General features: G+C 42.2%; 1 protein-coding gene and 1 pseudogene across 1 annotated transcript in view; one reads left to right on the top strand and one right to left on the bottom strand.

Annotated features, from left to right (window-relative positions):
- The first annotated feature begins 7280 nt into the window (after positions 1–7280).
- Positions 7281–8063, top strand: LOC101135356 (actin-related protein 2/3 complex subunit 3-like; annotated as a pseudogene).
- A 6594-nt stretch (positions 8064–14657) lies between these two features.
- The window catches only part of PANX1 (pannexin 1), a 52543-nt gene continuing 42821 nt past the window's right edge, over positions 14658–24379 (bottom strand). The window contains exons 3-5 of the mRNA XM_004051980.5: positions 18046–18269; positions 16376–17031; positions 14658–15841 (exon numbers count right to left, since the gene is read on the bottom strand). Coding sequence (XP_004052028.3) covers positions 15762–15841; positions 16376–17031; positions 18046–18269 — 960 coding nt within the window. The 3' untranslated portion in view covers positions 14658–15761. The remainder of the gene's footprint in view (positions 15842–16375; positions 17032–18045; positions 18270–24379) is intronic.

Here is a 24379-nt window from a genome sequence, read left to right as displayed (position 1 = left end):
AGTTATCTGAGGGCAGGTTGGTTGTCGGCTTGTTCTGGGGGCTGCAGGAAGAAAGAGGGGACCCCAGGGTGGAGGTGAGCTAAGAAGAGAGAACTTGTGAGGCGGAGGTTGCAGTGAGTCGAGATCACGCCACTGCACTTCGGCCTGGACGACAAGAGTGAAACTCCATCTCAAAAATAAAAAAATAAAAAAATAAAAAAATAAAACATGAAAATACGGTAAAAAATTACTGAGAGTTCTACTGTAAGGCCAACAACTGATTCTAATAAAATAACCAGAACTAATATTAGGCTTTACCTGTGCCAGGCATTGTAGTTGCTGACATCTGTTCCCTCTTTTAACCCTCACAAGAGTCTTCTGGAGTAAGTGATATTATCATTATTTCTTGGTTGAATATTGTGTTGTTAGAAGATCAAGGAAGTTCTTTAAGTTGTGCAGCAAAACTGCATCTGCTGGCCTTCAGAGCCTCTTTAAATCCAGTTGGAAAAAGAATTCCTCAAACTAGTGGCACTTGACCAAAATGTTACATGTTGATAGAAAAATATGCTTAAATATGTGTCAGAAAATTATGATGCTCTTTCCCTTCTGAAACAATTCAGTCCTAAAATCATTAAACAGGTGAGCAAGGCAGCTTGGTGCAGAGTATAAGACCTCAAGATGAGCAAGGAGGTGGACACTCTGGTGATAGCTGTGACTCTGCTGGGCAGTCCAGACTGGGCTTATGAAAGGCAGCAATGCATGGAGGACCCTCACTCCATAGACAGTCAAGCATTGCATAGTGATAACATTTCAGCTGAGGACAGACTGCACATACAACATACCTTATTTTTAAGGTATTACTGCACCTTTTCTACGTTTAGAGTTGATAGATACACACATACTTAACGCTGTGTTACAGAATTCAGTACAGTAACATGCCATACAGGTGTGTAGCCCAGGAGCAATAGGCTGCATCATATGGTTATACTATCTAGGTTACAGTAGCTAGGTTTGGATAAGTTCTCCATGATGTTCACATGACAGAATCACATAAAGAAGCATTTCTCAGACTGTATCTACATTGTTAAGTGATGCATGACTATATTTCTATATTATCCGATTTTCTTTTGCAATAAATGTATACTCATCAATAGCTTGCATCATCTTTTAAAATTAAAACTAATAAATGACAAAAGAGAAAGGAGTAGAAAATGAGAGGAGCCAGTGGCCTGTTTTGGGATTCACCTTCAGCCACCCCAGCCAGGCAGGGCAGGATGAGCTGGCAGCCCTGGCCCGGGTAGAGGAGCGCTGAAGCAGGCAGAGCGTGTGTCTCCAGCAGTGCCCACGCGGGTTTGCACAATGGGCCTGGGGGCTGGGGTTCCCTGGGTAGCTTCTCCAGCCTCCGCTCCAAATGCTCGGGAGGTTCACACCCACAAGGTCCATCTGGCTGTTGCCCGTGCTGAGTCAAAGATGTTCTTGAGTCATTCCAAAAATGCCCACGGCACCTTCACAACTCTGCCATCTTTGCTGCCACTCACACAGGGCCCAGTGACAAAACCTGGGGGTTGAGGGTAGGGTGTCTCGCTGCTCTTGGATGAGGTCGAGTTTTTCTGTCTTAGCAATAGCCTTTCCAGTATCCTTTCCCAGGTGAATTCGCCTCCATTGGGTTCTGAGCAGCAGCTCGAAATGACGTCCTTTTCACTTAACTATTGTAAATGGGTTTCTATTTGAGGTAAGATAAATAGCTATTGTTGAGCTCCTGTAGAGTGCCAGGTACGTCATTCTCATTGAATCCTCACAACAACCCTGAGGAGTAGACACTGGTACAGGGAAAACATTTTAAGTGACTCACTGGGTCACCTCTTGGAAGTATTAGAGCTAAGACTCCAAACCAGATTTTCTGATATCAAAACTCAAATTGAGCTTTCTCAATATGCTAAACCGCCTGTCTGTAATGCTCCAATAGTTTGGGATTTTCTCGTTTTTCAAACATGGCTTACGATGTGAATAAAGAAAATGCTGCTAGACTTAAAAAAGACTGAGGGATTGAGTGTTTTTTATGTGCCGGCATTACGTTTACTGCCTTTGTTTAATCGACTTCAGCCCTCGTCAAAATCCATGACTTTCTGTCATACAGGAGGGAACTAAGGCCCCGAGGAGTCAAGAACTCAGGTCACGCAGGTCAGCGGGCAGCCTCAGGCCAGAACTCAGGCAGCTTGTCTTCAGAACCCATTCCCTTAATGTCCCTCACCCCAAAACTAAAGGAACATCCTCACTGGATTGTGAAGATTTAATGAGCTAATACGCACTGTTTAATGCCTGGCATGTAGGCACTCAACAAATACTAATTTCCTTCCTTCTTTCCATCTGGATTCCCAGGGATCTAGTGTGGGACACGATGAAAGAAGACATAGACCACAGAGACACAGACCAATAGATTAGAGGTTGTTTAGTCCAAGCCCCTCACTGGGCAAATGGCTCAGAGAGGTGAAATTATAGATGGAAACAAAGCTTTAGGCTTTCTTGGTCTTCCTCTTCCTTTTTGCCACCATAATTCCCAGCAAACTCCATGAGCCCAGAGGCTTGCTGGATTTTTCACCTTAATATGCCCAATACCAGATAGCAGGTGTTTGAAAAACCCTTTGTTGAATGAATGAATGAAGGAATACCAACTTCACTCTGCAACTGAGTCTGAAGTCATGAAGGCTATTTCCTCATGAGTTTCCTATCTAGGGAAAAGCCCACCAACCCTTGGTTCCCTGCCCCAACCTGATCAATGCTCAGGGATGACTCACTGGCTTGAATACAAGCCCAGCTTCTCAGTTGATGTGCTGCACAAAGACCATCCTTGGGCCAAGTGGGGAGATGAATCACCTGGCACAGATTGCAGGCTTGGAGGAAGGCACAGGATAGTGAAGGGAGCACTAGGCTGGGAGAAAATAGGGTATGGATTTTTCTCCACTTAGGCAGTGGAAGTCTATGACTTAGAAAGCTCATCTGATGGGAAAACTTTTGGAGGGACTCTACCATGTGCTCTTATTACATTGCTTTCTCCACTTCACAGGTTAAAGAATGAGCACCTGTAGTTTGCTCTCAGAGGGGTGAAACACTGCATCACCCACACACTGACTTTCAGCTTCCATCCATCTCCCCTCAGCTTGCTGTGTGCTCAGCATGTTGCTAGACTGAGGTTGGGGTGGGGAGGTTGACAGATTATTTGCTCCTACTGTTAGGTTGAGTTGGCGAGAATCTCCTTAACTTCTGATGGTTCCTCTTAGTAATTTTCCATCCAATGACCCCCATCCTGCTTCTTGGTTATAAATTTCCACTTGCCCATGCTGTATTCGAAGTTGAGCCCACTCTCTCCCACTGTGAAATCCCATTGCAGTGGTCCTGATACCTGTTGTGATGGTCCTGAATAAAGTTTGCTGTCCCATGCTTTAACAAGTGCATCGAACAACTTTTCTTTAACAAAGACTACTAAGAAGGCACTAAGATGCCTGAATTTAACAGACTTGTAGCCTTTATGAGAAGAAGGACTAGCAGCAAAACAAAACAAAATAAACATCAATAATGACAATTAAGGCAAGACAGTGTGGGCACTGGGGAAGCAGCCCAGTTCTTACTAGTTTATTTCAGATAAAAAAGCCTCAAAGGGAGGAGGTAGTTAGTTTGCATCACTGTGAGCAGGCGAGAATATGCATCCAGTTAACCAATTCTGCTTAGAGGGCAACTTAATCTTGCAGAAAGGAGACAGACCTCAAGGGAAGAGAATTCCAGGCCAAAAGAAAGACACTGACAAGGACACAGGGACAGTGAAGCACTTCATTAGGTGGGAACAGATGTGCATAAAATAGTCTGGTCAACCTATTCCATCCAATATGGTAGCCACTAGCTACATGCGACTATTGAGCTGTTTAAATGAGGCCAGTGTGAAATGAGATGTGCTCTAAGTAAAACATACACACTGAAATTAAAAAACTTAGAATGAAAAGTAAAATATCTCAATATTTTGTATCCTGAGACTTTGTTGAAGTTGCTTATCAGCTTAAGGAGATTCTGGGCTGAGACGATGGGGTTTTCTAAACATACAATCATGTCATCTGTAAACAGGGACAATTTGACTTCCTCTTTTCCTAATTGAATACCCTTTATTTCTTTCTCCTGCCTGATTGCCCTGGCCAGAACTTCCAACATTATGTTGAATAGGAGTGGTGAGACATGGCATCCCTGTCTTGTGCCAGTTTTCAAAGGGAATGCTTCCAGTTTTTGCCCATTCAGTATTATATTGGCTGTGGGTTTGTCATAAATAGCTCTTATTATTTTGAGATATGTCCCATCAATACCTAGTTTGAGAGTTTTTAGCATGAAGGGCTGTTGAATTTTGTCAAAAGCCTTTTCTGCATCTATTGAGATGTGGTTTTTGTCTTTGGTTCTGTTTATGTGATGGATTACGTTTATTGATTTGCGTTATGTTGAACCAGCCTTGCATCCCAGGGATGAAGCCCACTTGATCATGGTGGATAAGCTTTTTGGTGTGCTGCTGGATTCGGTTTGCCAGTATTTTACTGAGGATTTTTGCATCGATGTTCATCAGGGATATTGGTATAAAATTCTCTTTTTTTTGTTGTGTCTCTGCCAGGCTTTGGTATCAGGACGATACTGGCCTCATAAAATGAGTTAGGGAGGATTCCCTCTTTTTCTATTGATTGGAATAGTTTCAGAAGGAATGGTACTAGCTCCTCCTTTTACCTCTGGTAGAATTTGGCTCTGAATCCTTCTGGTCCTGGACTTTCTTTGGTTGATAGGCTATTAATTATTGCCTCAATTTCAGAGCCTGTTATTGGTCTAAAAATCACAAGCATTCTTATACACCAATAACAGACAAACAGAGAGCCAAATCATGAGTGAACTCCCATTCACAATTGCTTCAAAGACAATAAAATACCTAGGAATCCAACTTACAAGGGATGTGAAGGACCTCTTCAAGGAGAACTACAAACCACTGCTCAACAAAATAAAAGAGGACACAAACAAATGGAAGAACATTCCATGCTCATGGATAGGAATAATCAATATCATGAAAATGGCCATCCTGCCCAAGGTAATTTATAGATTCAATGCCATCCCCATCAAGCTACTAATGACTTTCTTCACAGAATTGGAAAAAACTACTTTAAAGTTCATATGGAACCAAAAAAGAGCCCACATCGCCAAGTCAATCCTAAGCCAAAAGAACAAAGCTGGAGGCATCACACTACCTGACTTCAAACTATACTACAAGGCTACAGTAATCAAAACAGCATGGTACTGGTACCAAACAGAGATATAGACCAATGGAACAGAACAGAGCCCTCAGAAATAATACCACACGTCTAAAACTATCTGATCTTTGACAAACCTGAGAAAAACAAGAAATGGAGAAAGGATTCCCTATTTAATAAATGTGCTGGGAAAAGTGGCAAGCCATATGGAGAAAGCTGAAACTGGATCCCTTCCTTACACCTTATACAAAAATTAATTCAAGATAAAGACTTAAATATTAGACCTCAAACCATAAAAACCCTAGAAGAAAACCTAGGCAATACCATTCAGGACACAGGCATGGACAAGGACTTCATGTCCAAAACACCAAAAGCAATGGCAACAAAAGGCAAAATTGACAAATGGGATCTAATTAAACTAAAGAGCTTCTGCACAGCAAAAGAAACTACCATCAGAGTGAACAGGCAACCTACAGAATGGGAGAAAATTTTTGCAATTTATTCATCTGACAAAGGGCTAATATCCAGAATCTACAATGAACTCAAACAAATTTACAAGAAAAATCAACCCCATCAAAAAGTGGGTGAAGGATATGAACAGACACGTCTCAAAAGAAGACATTTATGCAGCCAACAGACACATGAAAAAATGCTCATCATCACTGGCCATCAGAGAAATGCAAATCAAAACCACAATGAGGTACCATCTCACACCAGTTAGAATGGCGATCATTAAAAAGTCAGGAAACAACAGGTGCTGGAGAGGATGTGGAGAAATAGCAACACTTTTACACTGTTGGTGGGACTGTAAGCTAGTTCAACCACTGTGGAGACAATGTGGCGATTCCTCAAGGATCTAGAACTAGAAATACCATTTGACCCAGCAATCCCATTACTGGGTATATACCCAAAGGATTATAAATCATGCTGCTACAAAGACACATGAACACGTATGTTTACTGTGGCACTATTCACAATAGCAAAGACTTGGAACCAACCCAAATGTCCATCAATGATAGACTGGATTAAGAAAATGTGGCACATATACACCATGGAATACCATGCAGCCATAAAAAAGGATGAGTTCATGTCCTTTGTAGGGACATGGATGAAGCTGGAAACAATCATTCTCAGCAAACTATCACAAGGACAAAAAACCAAACACTGCATGTTCTCACTCATAGGTGGGAATTGAACCATGACAACACATGGACACAGGAAGGGGAACATCACACACCAGGGCCTGTTGTGGGGTGGGGGGAGGGGGGAGGGATAGCATTAGGAAATATACCTAATGTAAATGACGAGTTAATGGTTGCAGCACACCAACATGGCACATGTATACATATGTAACAAACCTGCACGTTGTGCACGTGTACCCTAGAACTTAAAGTATAATAAAAGAAACTCAATATTTTTATATTGATTACACGTTGAAGTCTTTTGGATATATTAGGTTAAAATAACCATTAATTTCACTCATTTATGTGGCTATTAGAAAATTTAAAATTACTTATATACGTCTCTCATATTCAACTGGACAGAGTGTCTAGACCATCCTTTTTTTATTATTATTTTTATTTTTTTGAGACGGAGTCTTGCTCTGTCTCCTAGGCTGGAGTGCAGTGGCGTGATCTCTGCTCGCTGCAACCTCTGCCTCCTGGGTTCAAGCGATTCTCCTGCCTCAGCCTCCTGAGTAGCTGGGACTACAGGCACGTGCCACCAAGCCTGGCTAATTTTTTTGTATTTTTAGTAGAGACGGGGTTTCACCTTGTTACCCAGGATGGTCTCGATCTCCTAACCTCATGATCCACCCGCCTCAGCCTCCCAAAGTGCTGGGATTACAGGCATGAGCCACTGGGCCCGGCCCCTTATTCTTTTTTTAATGTTTACTCTTTTTTTTTTCTTTCTGCTCTCTTTGCCACAGCCATAGTTTTGGGTAATTTCTTTTAAATGAAGCTTCCCTTATCTCATGGGTTACTTACAAAGATGATAAGGAACTCCAAAGGCCTCTGTACTTAACAATGCTTCCGATCCTGCTCCTCTGGGTTGAAACCCGGGCGCCGCCAAAATGCCGGCTTACCACTCTTCTCTCATGGATCCTGACATCAAATTCATCGGAAACAAGGCACTGTTGCCTATCAGAAGTCAATTCAAACGACCTGCCCCCAGAGAGACAAAAGATACAGATATTGTGGATGAAGCATCTATTACTTCAAGGCCAATATCTTCTTCAAAAATTATGAAATTAAGAATGAAGCTGATAGGACCTTGATATATATAATGATATATATAACTCTCTACATTTCTGAATGTCTGAAGAAACTCCAAAAGTGCAATTCCAAAAGCCAAGGTGAGAAAGAAATGTATACACTGGGAATCACTAATTTTCCCGTTCCTGGAAAGCCCGGTTTTCCACTTAACGCAATTTATGCCAAACCTGCAAACAAACAGGAAGATGAAGTGATGAGAGCCTATTTACAACAGCTAAGGCAAGAGACTGGACTGGGACTTTGTGAGAAAGTTTTCGACCCTCAGAATGATAAACCCAGCAAGTGGTGGACTTGCTTTGTGAAGAGACAGTTCATGAATAAGAGTCTTTCAGGACCCGGGCAGTGAAGGGAGCCCGGGCAGCCACCGTCTCCAGAGCCCTGGGCAGCATTTTCCATCAAGATGTACACAATCTTTTGCCTTTATTTCGTAAAGTTTTATACAGAAGAGAGAAAAGCATGTCTTTACTTGAAAAACTCTTGATCAAGAATTTGGGTGGGAGAAAAGAAAGTGGGTTACCAAAGGTGATTTGAAATTTTCTGCAGCATTAAGCTGGCGCTTAATAAGTAATAATAAAGAAATTTCTAACATTCAAAAAAAAAAAGCTTCCTTTGTAACAGTTCTGATATTCAAAATGAACAAATGAGACAAATCTCTTTAGGAGTCTCTTTACCTATGAAATTACCTTGAGAACATTGCCTTTTACATTCCTGAATCTTCCATGAAAGCTTGGGTTTTATTATTGGATTCTTTGCTTCCTGAGGTAATGTGAATTTCATTTCTGGGAATTTGGAAGTGATTTTTTGGTAACACTTTAGTTGTTTCCATTTCCTTGTGTCTGAGAAAAGGTACATTGCAATAATGGAACAGGGCTCTTGGGAAGATCTATTTTGACTTTTCCTCATTCATGGGCTTGGTGTGCTTCTCCTTCCCCTGAGGGGTCTCCACAGTCTCTGGTGTACCACAGAGGAGCACTTGGGCCTTTCCTTTCTACTCCTCTTTCAAAGAGGGTAATTCAGAACACTCGCATTATATGAGGGGAGAAGAGGTAGGATCTGATCAGCAAATTGTCTCATCTGCAGTTTAGTTACTGTAATTTGGTTTTATCAAGGGGGACACAGGTCGGTAGCCTCCAGCTTGGCTTCTCTCCTTCCTCCTCTGCTCTCAGCACTGGGTGGTGGTAGGAGGGGGATGTGGGGTGGGGAAAAACTTCATAAACATCTTCCCTGGGTGGACACAAATTATGAACAGAAAAGCTATCACTATTCTTACCATAATGGCATTAAGTATCTCAGATCAATAGCACACCCAACTGTGGAGTTCAAATAAGCTGGTCAATGTTAGAACTCTTAGAAAAGTGAGGCCACTCAGATGTAAATTAGCATGGGTGCAGATGGGAGAAACCACCACCATGAGAAGTTTCTTAGAAGTGCTTCAGCAAGCCTTCAAGTTAAGCTCTCAATTACTAAAATAGGAGAAGGAAATACAGGATGAGCTGTACTTGGCCACTTCAAATTGGGCAAAGTAGGAGGAGTCGTGATAGAGATGGATAAGGCCCTTGGGGAAGAATTCACTTCTAACCTGATGCTGTCACCCACTCTGGACATGTTCAGAAGGCATTCATGGGGGCAGATGGGGGTCTAAATAATCCCTCAGCAAATGGGCATCAGGCTGTGTGCCAGGTGCTGGGAGCACAGGGATGTGGAAGGCACCATCCAGCCTCAAGGGGCCTCCAAGGCAGGGGGAGACAGACAAAGCCATCAACATAGTGCAGAGTGCTAAGCACTGAGGCAAGGAGCAATAGCAAGCACAGAGGGCATCTAAGTCAGGACAAAGAGAGGGGCAGGTCACGAATACTTCCTGCTGGGGAGGCTGGAGGTGACTTCTGAATAGAATGTATGAGGCGGATGAGGACAGACAGCATCCGAGAAAGCAGAGAGGCTTTTAAGAAACAGTGCACGAGGCTGTGTAAGAGATGAGAGGGAGAGTAGTGGCTATGTGATGATCTTCAAGAGGTGGGGCCTTGTATGGTCTAAGAAACAAGGTTATTCTTTGTCCTGAAATCCACGAAGAGTCCCAAGGGATTTAAAAGTGGTGATGGTGGAATGGTAGGGAGAGTTCGCATGATCACTGCTGCATTCTAGAAAGTCCACAGACAGGAAATGTGTTAGCTGGGTTAGATACAGTAAGACTATCAGAGGAATTCAGGAGAGACAAGGGCCTGAATGACACCACTGGGAACAGAGGCCGGCCTCAGAAGACTGTTAAGGGGGTAAAGCTACAGGTCACTGAGACAGACTGGGTAGGATTTAGGTTATCTGTGCTGACAGAGTGTAATGTAGCCCCATGACTCCCACTTAAGAGTGTGGGCAGGACCTGTGACTTGATTCTAGCCAAGATAATATGGCAAAGGTGGAGGGTTTTAGCAGATGTGATTAAGGTCCCAAATCAGTTGATTCTGAGTTAGGCAAAATGAATTCTGCCAACAACCTGAGGCAGCTTTGAAGCACCTCTTTCCCCAGTTGACCTTCCAGATGAGAATACAACCTTCCACAACTGGGTTGTAGCACTGTGAATCCCTGAGCACAGGACCTAGCTGAGCTGTGTCCAGATTCCTGACCCAGGAAACTGCAAGATGATATATGTGGATTGCTTTAAGCTTCTAAGTTTGCATTAATTTGTTATGGAGCAATAGAAAACTAATACAACATCCAAGGGTCCTGGGGTTGCCACCCTGGGAATAGCTGGTGAGCAAGATAGTCAAAGCTAGCACTTAGAGAGAATTTACTATATTTGTGATATGCCAGGAATGGCACTAAAATTTCACATGGCTCTGATTACCCACAATAGTAAGCTGTACTAACCATTGTACAAAGGAGTCCTCCTCTTGAGAGAGGTGAGCAGGAGAACCCACGTTTAGTAGCACATGGTTGCTGATCTTTTTTTCCCAAGCCCAGGCAAACAATCCTCAATCAGAAAGCAAGTGATTTGTGCTTTAGAAATTCCAGAATCTGTGGGCCCTTAATCAAGGACTCTCTTTCTTTAGTCACTGCCAGCTGGATTTTAGCAAGCAGCACGAAGCCTGTGGAATTTTATGTTTCCAGCAGACAGCAATGAGCCTCAAGACATTTTGGAATGCATCTCCCATTACATCTTCCACGAAATGACTCTCCCTAAAGGGAAGGCAAGAAACATTAAGACATTTTTCATTACTTACTCAGTTTTATTTAGGTGGACACAACAGTGAAGAACTCAAACATGGTTTGACCTTTATCTACAGACACAGCAGCCTGGATTTTCAGCCTTTCATTCCTTTTAAATGAAAGTCAGCAGGCTCAAAATGCAGAGCTTGGCTAAGTGACTTCTGTGGAAATATGAAATATAGTAGTGATAACCACCAAGGGCTTTCAAATTCTTGTGTTCTTCTAAGGATCCTTTCCTAACACCATGATTTGTTCTCATCTTTGTGGAAATGAAACCAAGATGGTCTTAATTTGTAAAGTCCTTTTTCATCTGTTGGCAGTCTTCTTACAAAGGATGCAGCAAAAAGAACACATTTTTCTTTCAAAGTTTTGAAGAAATATAGTCATTAAAAAGAATTTAAATTATGCCTAGAGCACCACTTTACAGAATACCATTAAATTGTAATTACGTGCTTTTAAAAAGCCAACTTGTTAAAGAGGAGCTGATGGTTTCGGTTTTTGTAGGGAACACTTGTAACACTGCAGAATTCTACAAGGGCTTTCTCCTCTGGTGGGCAGTGAAAAAACCACTCAAGTCATGAGAAACTTTTATAGCTTTCAGGAACTTGAAGAACAACTGCTGATTAAATTTCATGCTTTAGTGACGAAGTATTTTTACAGCTAAAAGAGGAACCCAGAAACATAATACGTTTCATTTAAAGCAGGCAGAAAAACCAACCACAAATTAATATCTATTGTATTCCACATGGCATTATATAATCGTCAATCGTTTTAAATGGTTTCACTTTATTTGTGAAAAATAAAGCCAAAATGCCAACAACTTCCAAGAAGGAACCATTTCATCATCTCCATCCTCTCAGATAAAACCTCAATTACTGGTAATTGTACATTTCCATCAATATCCCTTTTAAAGAGGTTTATTCTGAGGAATTACTGAGACCAGGAGCTTTAAAAGCTTCAATTTCCCTAATCACTGAGAGGCAATCTTGAACTTGTATTGAACTTGGAAAGCGGTCAAGACTCACTCCATAATAAGAAGTTAAGGACTGTCACTACTTAAGGTGGAAACCTATTCATTTGCAGAAATAGTCCTCTTTCTACCAAGAGGCTAATGAGCCTCCCCTCCCCTTCTCCTTTCTAAAATAAAATCAGTTTGCCTTCTAAAATCAAATAACAGTTGCCAACAAATTAGGATTTACCCTAAGAGTTTGTCCATTCATTTCAACAAACATTTGAAGAATGCCTCATCTGGGCCAGTCTCTGTTTTAAGCACTTGTGATATAGCAGCGCATAAAAATTCTCACCCTTACAAACCTTTGATTGACCCAGGACTGACAGTAAGCAAAACAAACCAAACACGAGCACATTTTAAAAAGGTGTCTAAAAACCTGCCTGATAGCTGAGCTAATTCTCATAGGCACAAACTGCCCTGACCTGAGCTCACTCTTGGACAAGCAGTTCCCACAAATGAAACTAAACATGCAAACCAGACCCACTGTACAGGTGGAAGTTTCCAGCTTTCTCACAGTACAAGTGTAAGGTAGGACACAGCATTTTATAGTGTTACGTCCTTCCTCCCCACATTCCTGTGAGGCGGAACAAGAACAATTACTTGACCCTGGAGGAAGATGACGCCTTGTGGTTAGGGAGAGAACAGCAGTTCATGCTGGCTGCCTGGTCTTTCCAGGCCCGCTGCTGCCCAGGCTTCTACTGACCTTGTTAGGTCTGACTCTAGAAAATGAAGGCAGGTACTCAAAAGGTACAGTTCACCCAGAAGAATGTAAATGTGACTGAGCTAAGCAAACGTACAGCTGAGTCTTAGTGTTGGGGGAAGTAGCTTTCATGAAGGCAAAGGGAGCCCCATTCTCTGCCGTATGGCTTGCTCTTCAGCCGTTGGAGTGCAGCTTTTTCAGAGGCATGGACTAAAATGACCTCCTAAGGTGCACTGAAAATGTTGGCTGTAGATCTGAGGAGAGGGTCCATAGCTATAAAAATATTTGCAAGGGGGCTGTAACCCCTCGAAGTTTAAGAACCTCTATGTTGGAAGTCTCTGCCTATCCCTTTGTAAAAGTGAAGATGTGTTGGAACGCTGCTTTCACAGTACTCTATGTCCCTCCCAGTTGCAACAATGTTGTTTCCAGCCTGGTTCAGCAGCTTGCTGGTGGTTTACTAGGCAGACATGAGCCAGAAACAAAATCAGCAACCCTGGAGTGGTCATTTAGGATCTGTTTGTCTCCTTTTACAAAGCAATGAGTGCTTTATAAAAGCATTTCTCCTCAGGAAACTGGCTCCTCAAAAGTCGTTCTCCAAGCCAGCAGCTCACAGTAGATGGATGAGTTTACCTGTCCTAATAATACTTTTTATTATAATACTTTTATTACTGATACTTTATTATAATACTTTTATTACTGATACTCATACCTAATAATACTTTTATTAGATGAAATGTATCCCCAGGCCTCCACATCAGCCTTCTGCGGCCCTGACAGTTGTTTACCAGTAGTTCCACAACCTCCACAGGCTTGTTCTCTCATCCCTGTGAGGGAAGGTTCAAAAGGCAACTGGATCTCTTACTATTCAAAATCACTGTGACTATTTCGCGCAAACTTCAACCTAGAGGATTTGCAGCTAAAGAACCTTAAGGTGGTCATCTGCCTCTGGGAAAAATGATAACTATATTCTCAAAACCAGCAGTTACAGGAACTATAGGAGAGAAAACAAAAACAGTGTGCCCTCTCCCAAGAACACAGAGCATTTGCTAGGAGTTTCCTGGCATAGCCTTTACTGTGGCTACGCTTTCTCCTCTTAGGCACCAGCCCATGTTTCTGCTGCCTTTTACTGGACTCTGAAGTCCTCAAGGATGGGACCTGCCTATGTGTATCTGCACATCCAACTTGGTACTGGTGCCTGGGACATCACAGACCCTACTGGAGTTCAGAGAGTGGGAATGGCTTGGAGACTTCCTGGTCTCCTAAAATATCAATTTTTACCATTTCAAAATACAAATTAAGGATAGTCTACAGAAGATGAAGCTTTTTTTTTTTTTTTTTTTTTTTTTTGAGACGGAGTCTCGCTCTGTCACCCAGGCTGGAGTGCAGTGGCGCGATCTCGGCTCACTGAAAGCTCCGCCTCCTGGGTTCACGCCATTCTCCTGCCTCAGCCTCCCGAGTAGCTGGGACTACAGGCGCCCGCCACCACGCCCGGCTAATTTTTAGTATTTTTAGTAGAGACGGGGTTTCACCGTGTTAGCCAGGATGGTCTCGATCTCCTGACCTCGTGATCCACCCGCCTCGGCCTCCCAAAGTGCTGGGATTACAGGCGTGAGCCACCGCGCCCGGCCAAGATGAAGCTTTTTGTAAAAAAAAAAAAAATCATATCCTAGAAAATGTATCTCGTAAATCTTTTTAAATTTTCAAAAGAAACCAGTGTAGAAACTTGTGATGGAACATCTCAGATACGGCAATATAATAATTTTGCAAATTCCATTATTTAGGTTACTGCCATTTCTAAGTCACAGAATAATTCAACAGTAATAAATATCATGTAACAGAATAATTTAACGCACTGATTGCTACTTTGATATTTATCATCAGCTTTCCATTTCAGAAAACATCACAGAAGTACAAATAAAATCTGCTTTTCTGAATATTCTGAAAGGCAGACAGCAGCTTATATAATTTCCGTTCTTCAGAAAACAGTAATTAGATTATGTAAACAACTGTCCGTAAGAGCTAAAAGTAAACTTGGAGGTTCCTGAGGATTACTGAACTTATGCAACGTGCTAACTTTCTAAGACTAAAACTGGGAAGTTCCACAGATGTTAAAGATTTGTGTGTGTGTGTGTAAAATGTGAACATAGGATCTATTTACATAGTTGGAATTGGGAACAGTTTTTAACATGTTCTGAATCAGCTTTAAATGTTTACGAAATAAGCTTACATTTGTCTTATCCAACCATTTATAATCTTTATTCTATAATTCTCCGCCAGTGCTAGAATTTTCTTCCCAAATGGCCTCAATTCGGACACTGAATAAACGATAATGAATTTTTTAAAGCTGTGCTTAAATATAAACAAAATAAACCGCTAAGTTTTTCTGGCTCCAAGCACACCATATGAAGCACGCCAATGTCACTTATGTGCCCTGATCACATTCAGGCAAAGTGTTCTTCACTTTAAATACTCCTGTGTTCCATTATTGTTTAAGTAAAATCCTGTTTCAAATGCCTTTGATAACAGAGAAACCGCCTGTAGACAAACTCTTGAAAGTGACTGAATTAATGTCTTCTGTGATGTCAGATTTTCCCACTGGGCTCTTTTGGAAGCATTCTTCCTGAATTGAAGTCACTGTGAATATCCTTTAGATTTCGTCTTGTTAACTCAGTTTTCAGTCAGAGCAGCACTTGGGCCTGCTGCCCTTACAAGGCACAGTGCAACAAATAGCGGTTACGGGATTTCCATCAGCCAAGGTTGACAACTAACAATGTAAAGAGAGCTCGAGTGTGGGCCAAGGCATCAGACCTTACACCTAACTTAGGACATAGGTCGACCTATGGATCATTAGCCAGTGAATGCTTTTCTTGTCTAACAGTCTTTAAGGGCACATAAGAAACTCACGTTAAATTATATCCTGACATATTATTATTCCATGAAAACAAAACAAATCTTCCAAAGTGCTTGTTTTCCAGTAGCTCTGGGTCTTGTCTCACCACGGGTACAGAAAGGTATTGCTCCGAGGCTCTGACAGGGCTACTGCTCTTGACTAATTGTTCTTGTCTTTCTGCTTTTCATTTGATGAGGACTTACACAGAGTTACTTGCTGCAGTTTACTTATCTCTCAGGTGCTTCCTATGGGAAGTTCATAAACCATTCTTTCATACCCTTTTGTTGATCACCATTTCCATTAGGGACTCAATAAGACATGCTCAGTATCTCCACCAAGAACCATGTATTGCAAACCAGCTGTGAAACCAACAGGGGTGCTTTAGCCAAATTAAATCCCATGTCACAGAAGTCACAGATTTACAGCTCAAGGAAAAAAATCATCAGCAAGAAGAATCCAGAAGTCTCTGTCGGGCATTCTTCTCCCCATTATTTGCTTTAGTTTCACTGTCTATGTTCATAGCTGTCAAAATTGAAAACAAATATTTATGACAGAAATATAGCAGGAATTACCAATACTAATCAATTTTTCTTCTGCCAAAAATTCCTCTCACAGTCTATACCATGTTTTGCTTCTTGGCCTAACTAAAAGAATCAATAAACTTTTAGTCCCCTTTGAAAGAGAAAGTCAGAGAGTAACAGAGAAGGAGATCAGAGGTACAGAGAGGAAAGCCAGTAAGATAAGACAAAAATAAGCAAGAAAGACAAGGAAGATTGCTGAGCAAGAGAGAGTGTGAGACAGACAGAGAAGAGGGAAAAACCAGAAAAAGCACAGAAGTTATTCTTCTTTGGAAATGTAGAGCAGCACCAATTCTTTTCCTCTCTCTCCTTATACTGAGGGGTTCCCACTCCCCCTACCCCGCACCTTGGTATTAAGGTTTTTAATGCTTGGAAATGGTTTAAATGATGGGCAGGGTAAAGACTGTCAATATTCCCACAAGGCTGCTGCAAAGGCTCTCGGTGGACTCCCGTAGCCTCTGCCAAAAGCAAACCCTACCTTGGAGCTCTGCCGTCTGGTTCCCCTGCTCCTCTCTCATCTCTGCAGACACGGGAGTTTTGCCATCAACAACATCCATCTTGATCATGCCAAGGTTTGTCAGGAGTAGCATTGGGTCGATCCCCTGACCACTGCTCTTAATATTCTCCAGTACCTTAAGACACTTGTATGACTTGACCTCACTTATATTTTCCTCCAAGAAGAGATTGTAGAGGCTCAAATCGTTGTACCCTTCAGATTTGAAATGCAGAACATCAAAAGTGGGGAGGATTTCGTACACTTTGAGAACATCTGTCTTCTGTCGGAATGGAACAAACAGCGTGTAGACAACCACGGGAGCCAGCAGGACATAAACCACAAGGTTAATGACACTGAGCAACTGGAAGATGCCCACGGCAATGAGTTTGCACTGAAATTGATCGGGCACGGTGCTGTCGTTTCTCAGGATCCCTGATTTGATGCTGCACACAAACTCGTCTGAGAGTGAGGAGAGGCTGAAGTAATAGCCCAGGTAGATACACGCTAACAGTATAATGATGAGTGTCAGCAGGCGGCAGCTAATGTACTTGATGATTAAATTATTAGAATTTTTCTTTGTCTTCAAGTACTGCTCCACAATTGGGTACTTGAAGTGGCTTTCAGATACGTCCCACAAACTAAAAAATAAAGGAAACAAAAATAACTTAGGCACTCATCAAGACCATCAAATATTAAAGGCAGATACACATTCAACAATGTCACACTAAAAATTTCAAACACCTATACTTCTTTACCTACAACGTCAGTAGAGTAGTCAAAAATAAAATCCGTTTAAAAGAGGAGGAAGAAAAGGAATAATAAAATGCTTTTCCCCTTAATATTTAACAGAAGGCCTAGTTAATTAAATGAGTTAATATTTGGAAATTTTTAGAGTGATGCCTGGCATCTGATAAATCCTAAATACGTGTAAACATACGCCTCTTACAGGCGAGGGGTGGGACAACTCGGGGGTATGGGCAAAAACTATGGGGTCTGAAGGGCATGGTTCAGTTCCCAGACTCTCACTTACAGCTACAGAAGAGTGTTTTTATCCAGAATAAAAGTGGAGGAGGAGGTTAACAAATGCACTAGTAATGTTGCTCTGAGGGTTAAAGGAGATAATGTACTTAAATAACTCAATACGGTGTGTGAGATATATTAAATATTCAAAAAATGATGGCTCTTATTATTATTCCAATTATTCAATAACAAGAACCAAAAGAAGGTTGTGAAAAGGCAAGCCACGACCTACTCATTCCCCATTTCTCTCTCATCCCTTGCTCAGCTGCCTTGAAATCCTCTGTGCGTCTCCATTAAGGAGTTAAATAGATCAAAGCAAGCAAGCTGCATATAGCACCTCAATCTGTTACCCCTACAAGAACTGCATTTTTAAAATGAGATGGTAACGTTTCACTCATCAAGGGAAGGAGTCTTGACAGAAGGATAAACAAATGGGTGGGATGGGTCGCGGTGAGATTTGGGGAGAGTGGACATCCCGGGATACTACAGGCTGTCACTAGGTGCATGACGTCCCCCTGCTTCCACTCCTGCCCCGCCTCCTAGCAATGAGAACTCTGGGCCCAGACTGGCAGTAGAAGGGCAGAGAATTTGTCCTACAAAACCCGATGAGCTGCCTGCTGGGGCTAAGTTACCTTTGCCCTAAGTTCTCGGTAACACCTGGAACTGAGCAGGCTCCATCTCTCATGTCAAGGTCATGCGCACTCTTTGCAGCCTTAATTGCACGGTTGTAAACTTTGTCAAGTTCTTCCATGATAAACTTCAAGTCTGAGCAAATATGAGGAGCAGCTGCGAAACGCCAGAACAGCGGGGGCAGGTACAGGAGGATCGCAAAGAGCAGCAGGATGTAGGGGAAAAACTGAAAAACAAGAGAACAAATCATGGGCTTAACAGACCCCCCATGCAGTAACCTATGGCGCCAAGTGATGCTCTCATTTTCTCACATCTTGAGACAAATGTGCATTGTGGAAATTGGGCTCATTACCTAATAACTACTTCTTATGGCTAAATTCCCCTGTCCAGGTAATACCTGTCACAGGTAACTACCTATTTTTTTTTCTTCCATAGGTATTAATTTGAAGTAATCAGCAACTGCATGGTGACACATGGTGTGTACGTTCTAATCACAGAAGGAAAATAAAAAAATAAAATTACTCCCGTTCCCTGAACAAAATCCCAGTTAAGAAACCTGCAGCTATCACGAAGGCTTCTGCTGGGTTTTTGTTAATTTTTATGGTTTTAAGAAGCAACTAAGGCATACGGCTCCATTTTTGCCCTCCTCTGGAATCTGGGAAAATGCCAAAGAAACATGTAACTTCCCCCAAAACAAATTAGAAAAGCTTTGACTTCAGTGATTCAGTAATCATCCCAATAAGACAGCTGAAATAAGCAGTTGAATTCACAGAATGCAGAATGAATGTGGAACAGACTTTGAAGGCAGTCCAACACCCTCATTGTATAGTTGGATAAACTTGGGCTCAGAGAGGCCATCCACAACGGGCAAGGGAATCAAGAGGAGAGCATCCAGATCAGGGTGCAGACACACACCAAACAAGAGGGGATTCACACGTCAGAGAGGGTGAGGAGCACCCCAGTAACCAGGACCACCAGTTGGTCAGAGGTGGCTTAGCCTCAGCAGAAGACTTAGGAAGACTGTAAATTGCAGTCAGTGCAGATCTGAATTGAAGCTCAGCATTGTGGCCTTGGGCAGTGAGGTCACCGAGTCTCTGACCCTCAGTTTCCTTATGTATGAAATGGTCATGGAATAGAGGTGTCATGAAGATTAAAGGAGATAATTGATGGAAAATGCTTAGCAAAGGACCTGGCATAGAATAGGCACTCAAACACTCCAGGTAACCACAGAAAGGTTAGCTAGGTGGACACGTTATGTTCAGTCCTCACAGCAACCCTGGCAGGGACTCTATAGATGGCTCCATTCTGCAAATGGGAAGAGAAAGCCGGGAGCAGTTTCTGGCCCCAGATCACAAAGCTGGTAAGTGAGAGTCAGACTATGTTGCCAACCTCTCTGACCCCAGAGACATCTTTTTCCAATCTAACACACTCTCAATTACTTTACTCCTCTGGAAAACTTCTCCTTACTTTTGGATGGGTCTATCTCCACCATTTCTCAGAGTTGTAATGGACAAGGCCATGATGGCCGTAAGTTGACATGAAACCCTCCCCCCAAAACATTTCTGAGAGTGGATGGCAGCCCCCACAACATGGCCCTCACTGTAATTTCAGATGTACAGAGCATTCCCATAAGCCCCTCACTCAGTTTCCCCCATTGCTAATGACTCATATTTCTGTGATATATTTGTTAAGACTAAGAAGCCAACATCGGCACATTATCAGAAACTAAACTTCAGACTTTTATTTGTAAAGTACAGTAGTAGTTTTTCCCATACTGTCCTCTTCCTGTTCCAAGATCCAATCCAGGGTACCCACTGCATTTAGTTGCCATGTCTCCCTAGACTCCTTGGTTTTGTGACAGTTCTTCAATCTTTCCTTGTTTTTAAATGCATAAAATAATATATATATAGGTTCACAAAGGAAATAGAGCACTGATATACAGTTACCAAAATATTAATATTTTGCATCCACTTCTTTATTCATACTTAAATTAGGATCTAGCAGATGATCTAACAGCTATTGAAACTTTGAAGTAGTGAAGAGTAAATGATATTCCAGGATATCTGTGATTTTCTGTGGGTGACAAACTCACAGGTACTGCTAATATCACTATGGATTGTTGCCTACATAAAAACTTTCTTAATGCTAAATTTTAGTTGGAAGTGAATAAAAAATAAAGCTGTCATATATTTTCCTATCCTAGTTTACAGGCCTCCTGTCACTATCACAGACCCACATAAGGAATCTCTGCCCCAGACGCAAGACAGAAATAAGCACAAATGACCCCAAAACTTTGCAAAGCCCTCTTACCAAGACAGCTGCTTTACTTTGGCATTCTGGCAAGGGATGAGGTGTTTCAAAAGTATTAACCCAATTTGCAAAGGGCTGCTACACAATGACACACAAAGCAGGCTGTGATTAGCTGAATTTTGGCTGCATAATTCATAGCTGGCTGTGGGGAGAAGGAATGTTCATTTAATTCTTGCCCAATCGGAAGGGTGCCCATTAGTTTAAAAACATAACTGCATGACACAGAGTTTCTGCTGCTTCCATAACCACGAAAGCCAGGCATTCTATCTGGGAACCACAGGGAGAAAACTTTTTCTAACATGGGCTTGTGAAACATCTGTATAAGTCACTTTTGTTTCAAAGCTATTTGAATAATGGCATTTCACTTCGAACTGTTCCCTTGAATTAAAAAGTGACTATTTACAGTCTGTGGTATTTTTAAACATGCCAAAGTGGTACAATAATTTGGTACAATAAGTGGTACAATGAATAGTTCAGCACAGCTCATTATAATTAGAAAAACAAATTACATATTGGGTGTAAATTTCCCTAAAATAGCCTTGTACCTTGATCACCACTATAATAACATCATTTAATGCCCCATCTCTTGTTTTTCTCCACACTAAAACCTCTTTTTTTTTCCCACCAAAATAAAAAGGCAACTTTCAGTGAGTCTATAAAAATGTAGTAAAACAGGAAATAAGAATCCAAAAAAACACAAAATTACAGTCTTTAATTTCAAATAAGAAATATGGAAAAGCCGCAGGGCTTTGAGGGTGCATCTGCAGATGGAAACAGCTTTGTTCATAAGCTGTGTCAACTCCACATTAGGCCTGGGATGCTCAGCATCTCTTGAAGCCATGATGGCACTATTCTGCATGATGTTCGAGTGAGTATTGAGCTCTTCCAAGAATAGGGAAACTTCTCAAATCATTGTGGGACCAAGCAGCTGTCCAACTACAATTTTCAGTCTATCTGCCTTAAAAATGTGTGCTGTTTCTGGAATGGGTTATAGTTAAAACAACAGAAACCTCCAGATGGAAGGAACCTAGAGGGTGAGCAGTACAACTTCCCTCCATATTCAAATCCTCTCTACCTCATCGAAGGCAAACCATCCAATTCGGACTAAACAACTCCTCCCCTAAAATGCATGTGACCTCATCTTAGGGGATTAAGTGCAGATGGGTAAATTCACTCAAAAACATCTCCTGGGGACCTGCTATGTGCTAGGCAGTGGGCTGGATGCACGGCCTCCACAGACTAGGCACAGAGTCTGCCCCAAGATTACACAGGACAGGTGGGAACACAAGCTGATAATTAAATCATCAAAACATGTAGGTACTAAGCACTGAGGGAACAGAAAAGTCCCTGGGGAGGTGGTCAGGGAAGCTTCATAAAAGAGGTAACACCTGAACTATGTCTTAAAGTATAGTGCGGCAATAAAATAAAACAAAGCCTTATGTTAAGACTCAGCACAAATGTCACCTCTGTGGCCCTTTGGAATCCTCTTTCCTCTGCTTGGAATCCTTTCCTCCTTGTTTGTCTGTTGAATTCTCACTCATCCAGAGCACCAAGGTAAATGAACAAGCCTGTGAGTGAGGAAGTAGACAGAGCACAGGCTGGAAGGGTGTGCTGGCTTGAATACTGCCCCCCAACCCTAACTAATGACCACCTGGAACCTCAGAGTGTGATACTGTTTGGAAATAGGTCTTTGCAAATATAATTAGTTAAATTAAGATAAGGTCATGATAAATTAGGGTGGGTCCTAATCCAATGACTTGTGTCCTTATCAGAAGGCCAAATGAAGACACAGAGACAAACAGGAAGAAGCCTGTGATGACAGAGGTAGAGACTGGAGTGATGCATCTACCACCCTAGGAACACAGAGGACTGCCAGCAGCCACCAGGAACTAGAAGAAAGCACATCACAGACTCTCCCTGAAAGCATCAAAAGGAGCCAATTCTGGCAACACCTTTATTGTGGACTTCTGGCCTCCAAAACTAGGAGGAAATACATTTCTGTTGTAATTTGTTATAGCAGATCTAGGAAACTCACAAAAAGTGTAAGCAGAGACTGAATTAAGAGGGCCACAAATTCCCACACCATACACAATGGGGTACCACTGGTAGAGGGCAAAATCAAATATATTCCAGAAAACCACTACAGAGGCAAAGAAGAAACACATGGGAAGGAGAGACACCAGGCAGGAGGTCACTGTGGCAGAGAGGCAGGAAGAGAAGACAGATCTGAGAGCAACAGATGGGGGAGACATACACTTCAGTGTCCACACAGAAGAGGGGGACGGAAAAGGAGAAGAACTGAGGATCACGCCGGGTGTGTAGCTCTTGCAACGGCATGACGGGGTGGAACCTTCAGGTGAAATAAATGAAGAGTCCCAGATTCAGAGCAGACGGGAGTGAGGTGGGAGGCAGACCTGAGAAGATGAGAAATTTTGAACATGAGATACCTGCAGTCAAAACGCCCTGGTTTGTAGTAGATAACTGAAAATAAAGGAAAAGAATCTAGCTGTACAATTCAGGATTTGGCAGCACATATGTGGTCAAAGCCAACTGTATGGTTAAGATCATCCAAGGAGAATGGGCAGAAGGAGAAGACCAGAAGACCATGAACAGGCCTGAGACCCTATAACATTTAAGGGTCAGGCAAAAAGAGAATCTTGGAAAAAATGGAGAAAAGCAGTCAGAAAGTAGGAAGTAGGTAAACCAAGAACATCCTGCACTGGGGAAGTGGAGTAAAAAGATGCATGAAGGATGTCTGTTCTGGCTATATGCTGTTCAGGTAATACCGCACTTACAGACAATCCTAGACAGCGGGAGTCAAGAGTGAACAGCTACCCCAGAAAGCTAATGTGCACTCCCTGAGAAGCTTACAGAAGGCAGAAAATACAGATGGCATGGCTTCTATTCAGCACCAAAGGTGCTGTGGTTTGCATTGGGTGACATTCTGGAGTGCAGCTGGAGGGAACCCATCATGGGGAGAGCCCTGGAGAAGACAGCGAGCAAAGTATCTGTTCACAGAAGGAGGAAAAGATGCCTACCAAGATAAGTAGAACCAAGTGACAAGGAGCAGCCTTCCCACGGATCTATGAAATGCAATGAATTGTCCTATGAGGCAAGGAGCTCCCGTTCAATACAGTTTGTGATCATCTGGGAGAGCTTGAGTATTCCAGATTAAGGGTCCATAGGGTTTTCTTGTAAAGGGCCAGAGAGTAAATATTACAGGTTTGAGAGCTACATGGTCTCTGTTGCAGCTGCTCAACTCTGCCATTATAGTGCAAAAGCAGCCACAGATAATGTGTGAACAAATGGGGCACAGTTGTGTTCCAATAAAATTTTATTTACAAAAACAGGTATGGACTGATTTGGCTCAAGCATGTGTGTCCTAGTCTGCCAACCCTGGCTCTGGATTCTTGCTTCTCAAAGAGTGGTGTGGTCCATAGACCACAAACCTCAGTTATCACCTGGCAGTCTGTTATAAATGCAGAATTGCAGGTCCCTATCAGACCTGCTGAATCAGAGCCTAAAGTTCAACAAAATCCCCAGGTGATCTGCATGCACAGAGAATTTGAGAAATGGTGTAGATGGGTGGTGCCCACATTGTACGGCAAGATGGGCTCACATTAGAATCTCCTGGGAAGCCGATAAAAACCACATTCCTGACCTTAACCACAGAAGCTCCAACCTAATGGCCTGGATGGCCTCAGGAGCCTGAATTTTCACAAGGCCACTCTGGCAATGCTAAGGTTTGGAAGCCTCTGGTCTGAAAGCCTCAGAGGATTCCTCCAACCAAGTTTCTATGAGTCTATTTAAGAGAAATAAAGATTTGCCCACTCTCTTAATTTTGTTCTTGTTTTTCTTATTGTTTTTTTCAGTCAAAAACGGACTTTCCTGTTTCAGAGAGAAATCTTACTAATAGTTGCCTCCTGCATTCTAAACTTGAACAAAGGGAACAGAACACTCAAAGGAAAAAAAAAAAAGCCAGTTCTCAAGCAGTGTTAGAGCGCCACCTACTGGGTGCCCCCCCCC

This window comes from Gorilla gorilla, chromosome 9 (assembly GCF_029281585.2).
Source record: "Gorilla gorilla gorilla isolate KB3781 chromosome 9, NHGRI_mGorGor1-v2.1_pri, whole genome shotgun sequence".
NCBI classification, from domain to species: Eukaryota; Metazoa; Chordata; class Mammalia; order Primates; family Hominidae; genus Gorilla; species Gorilla gorilla.
Note: the sequence above shows the minus strand (reverse complement) of the source record. Positions and strands in the feature narration are given on the sequence as shown.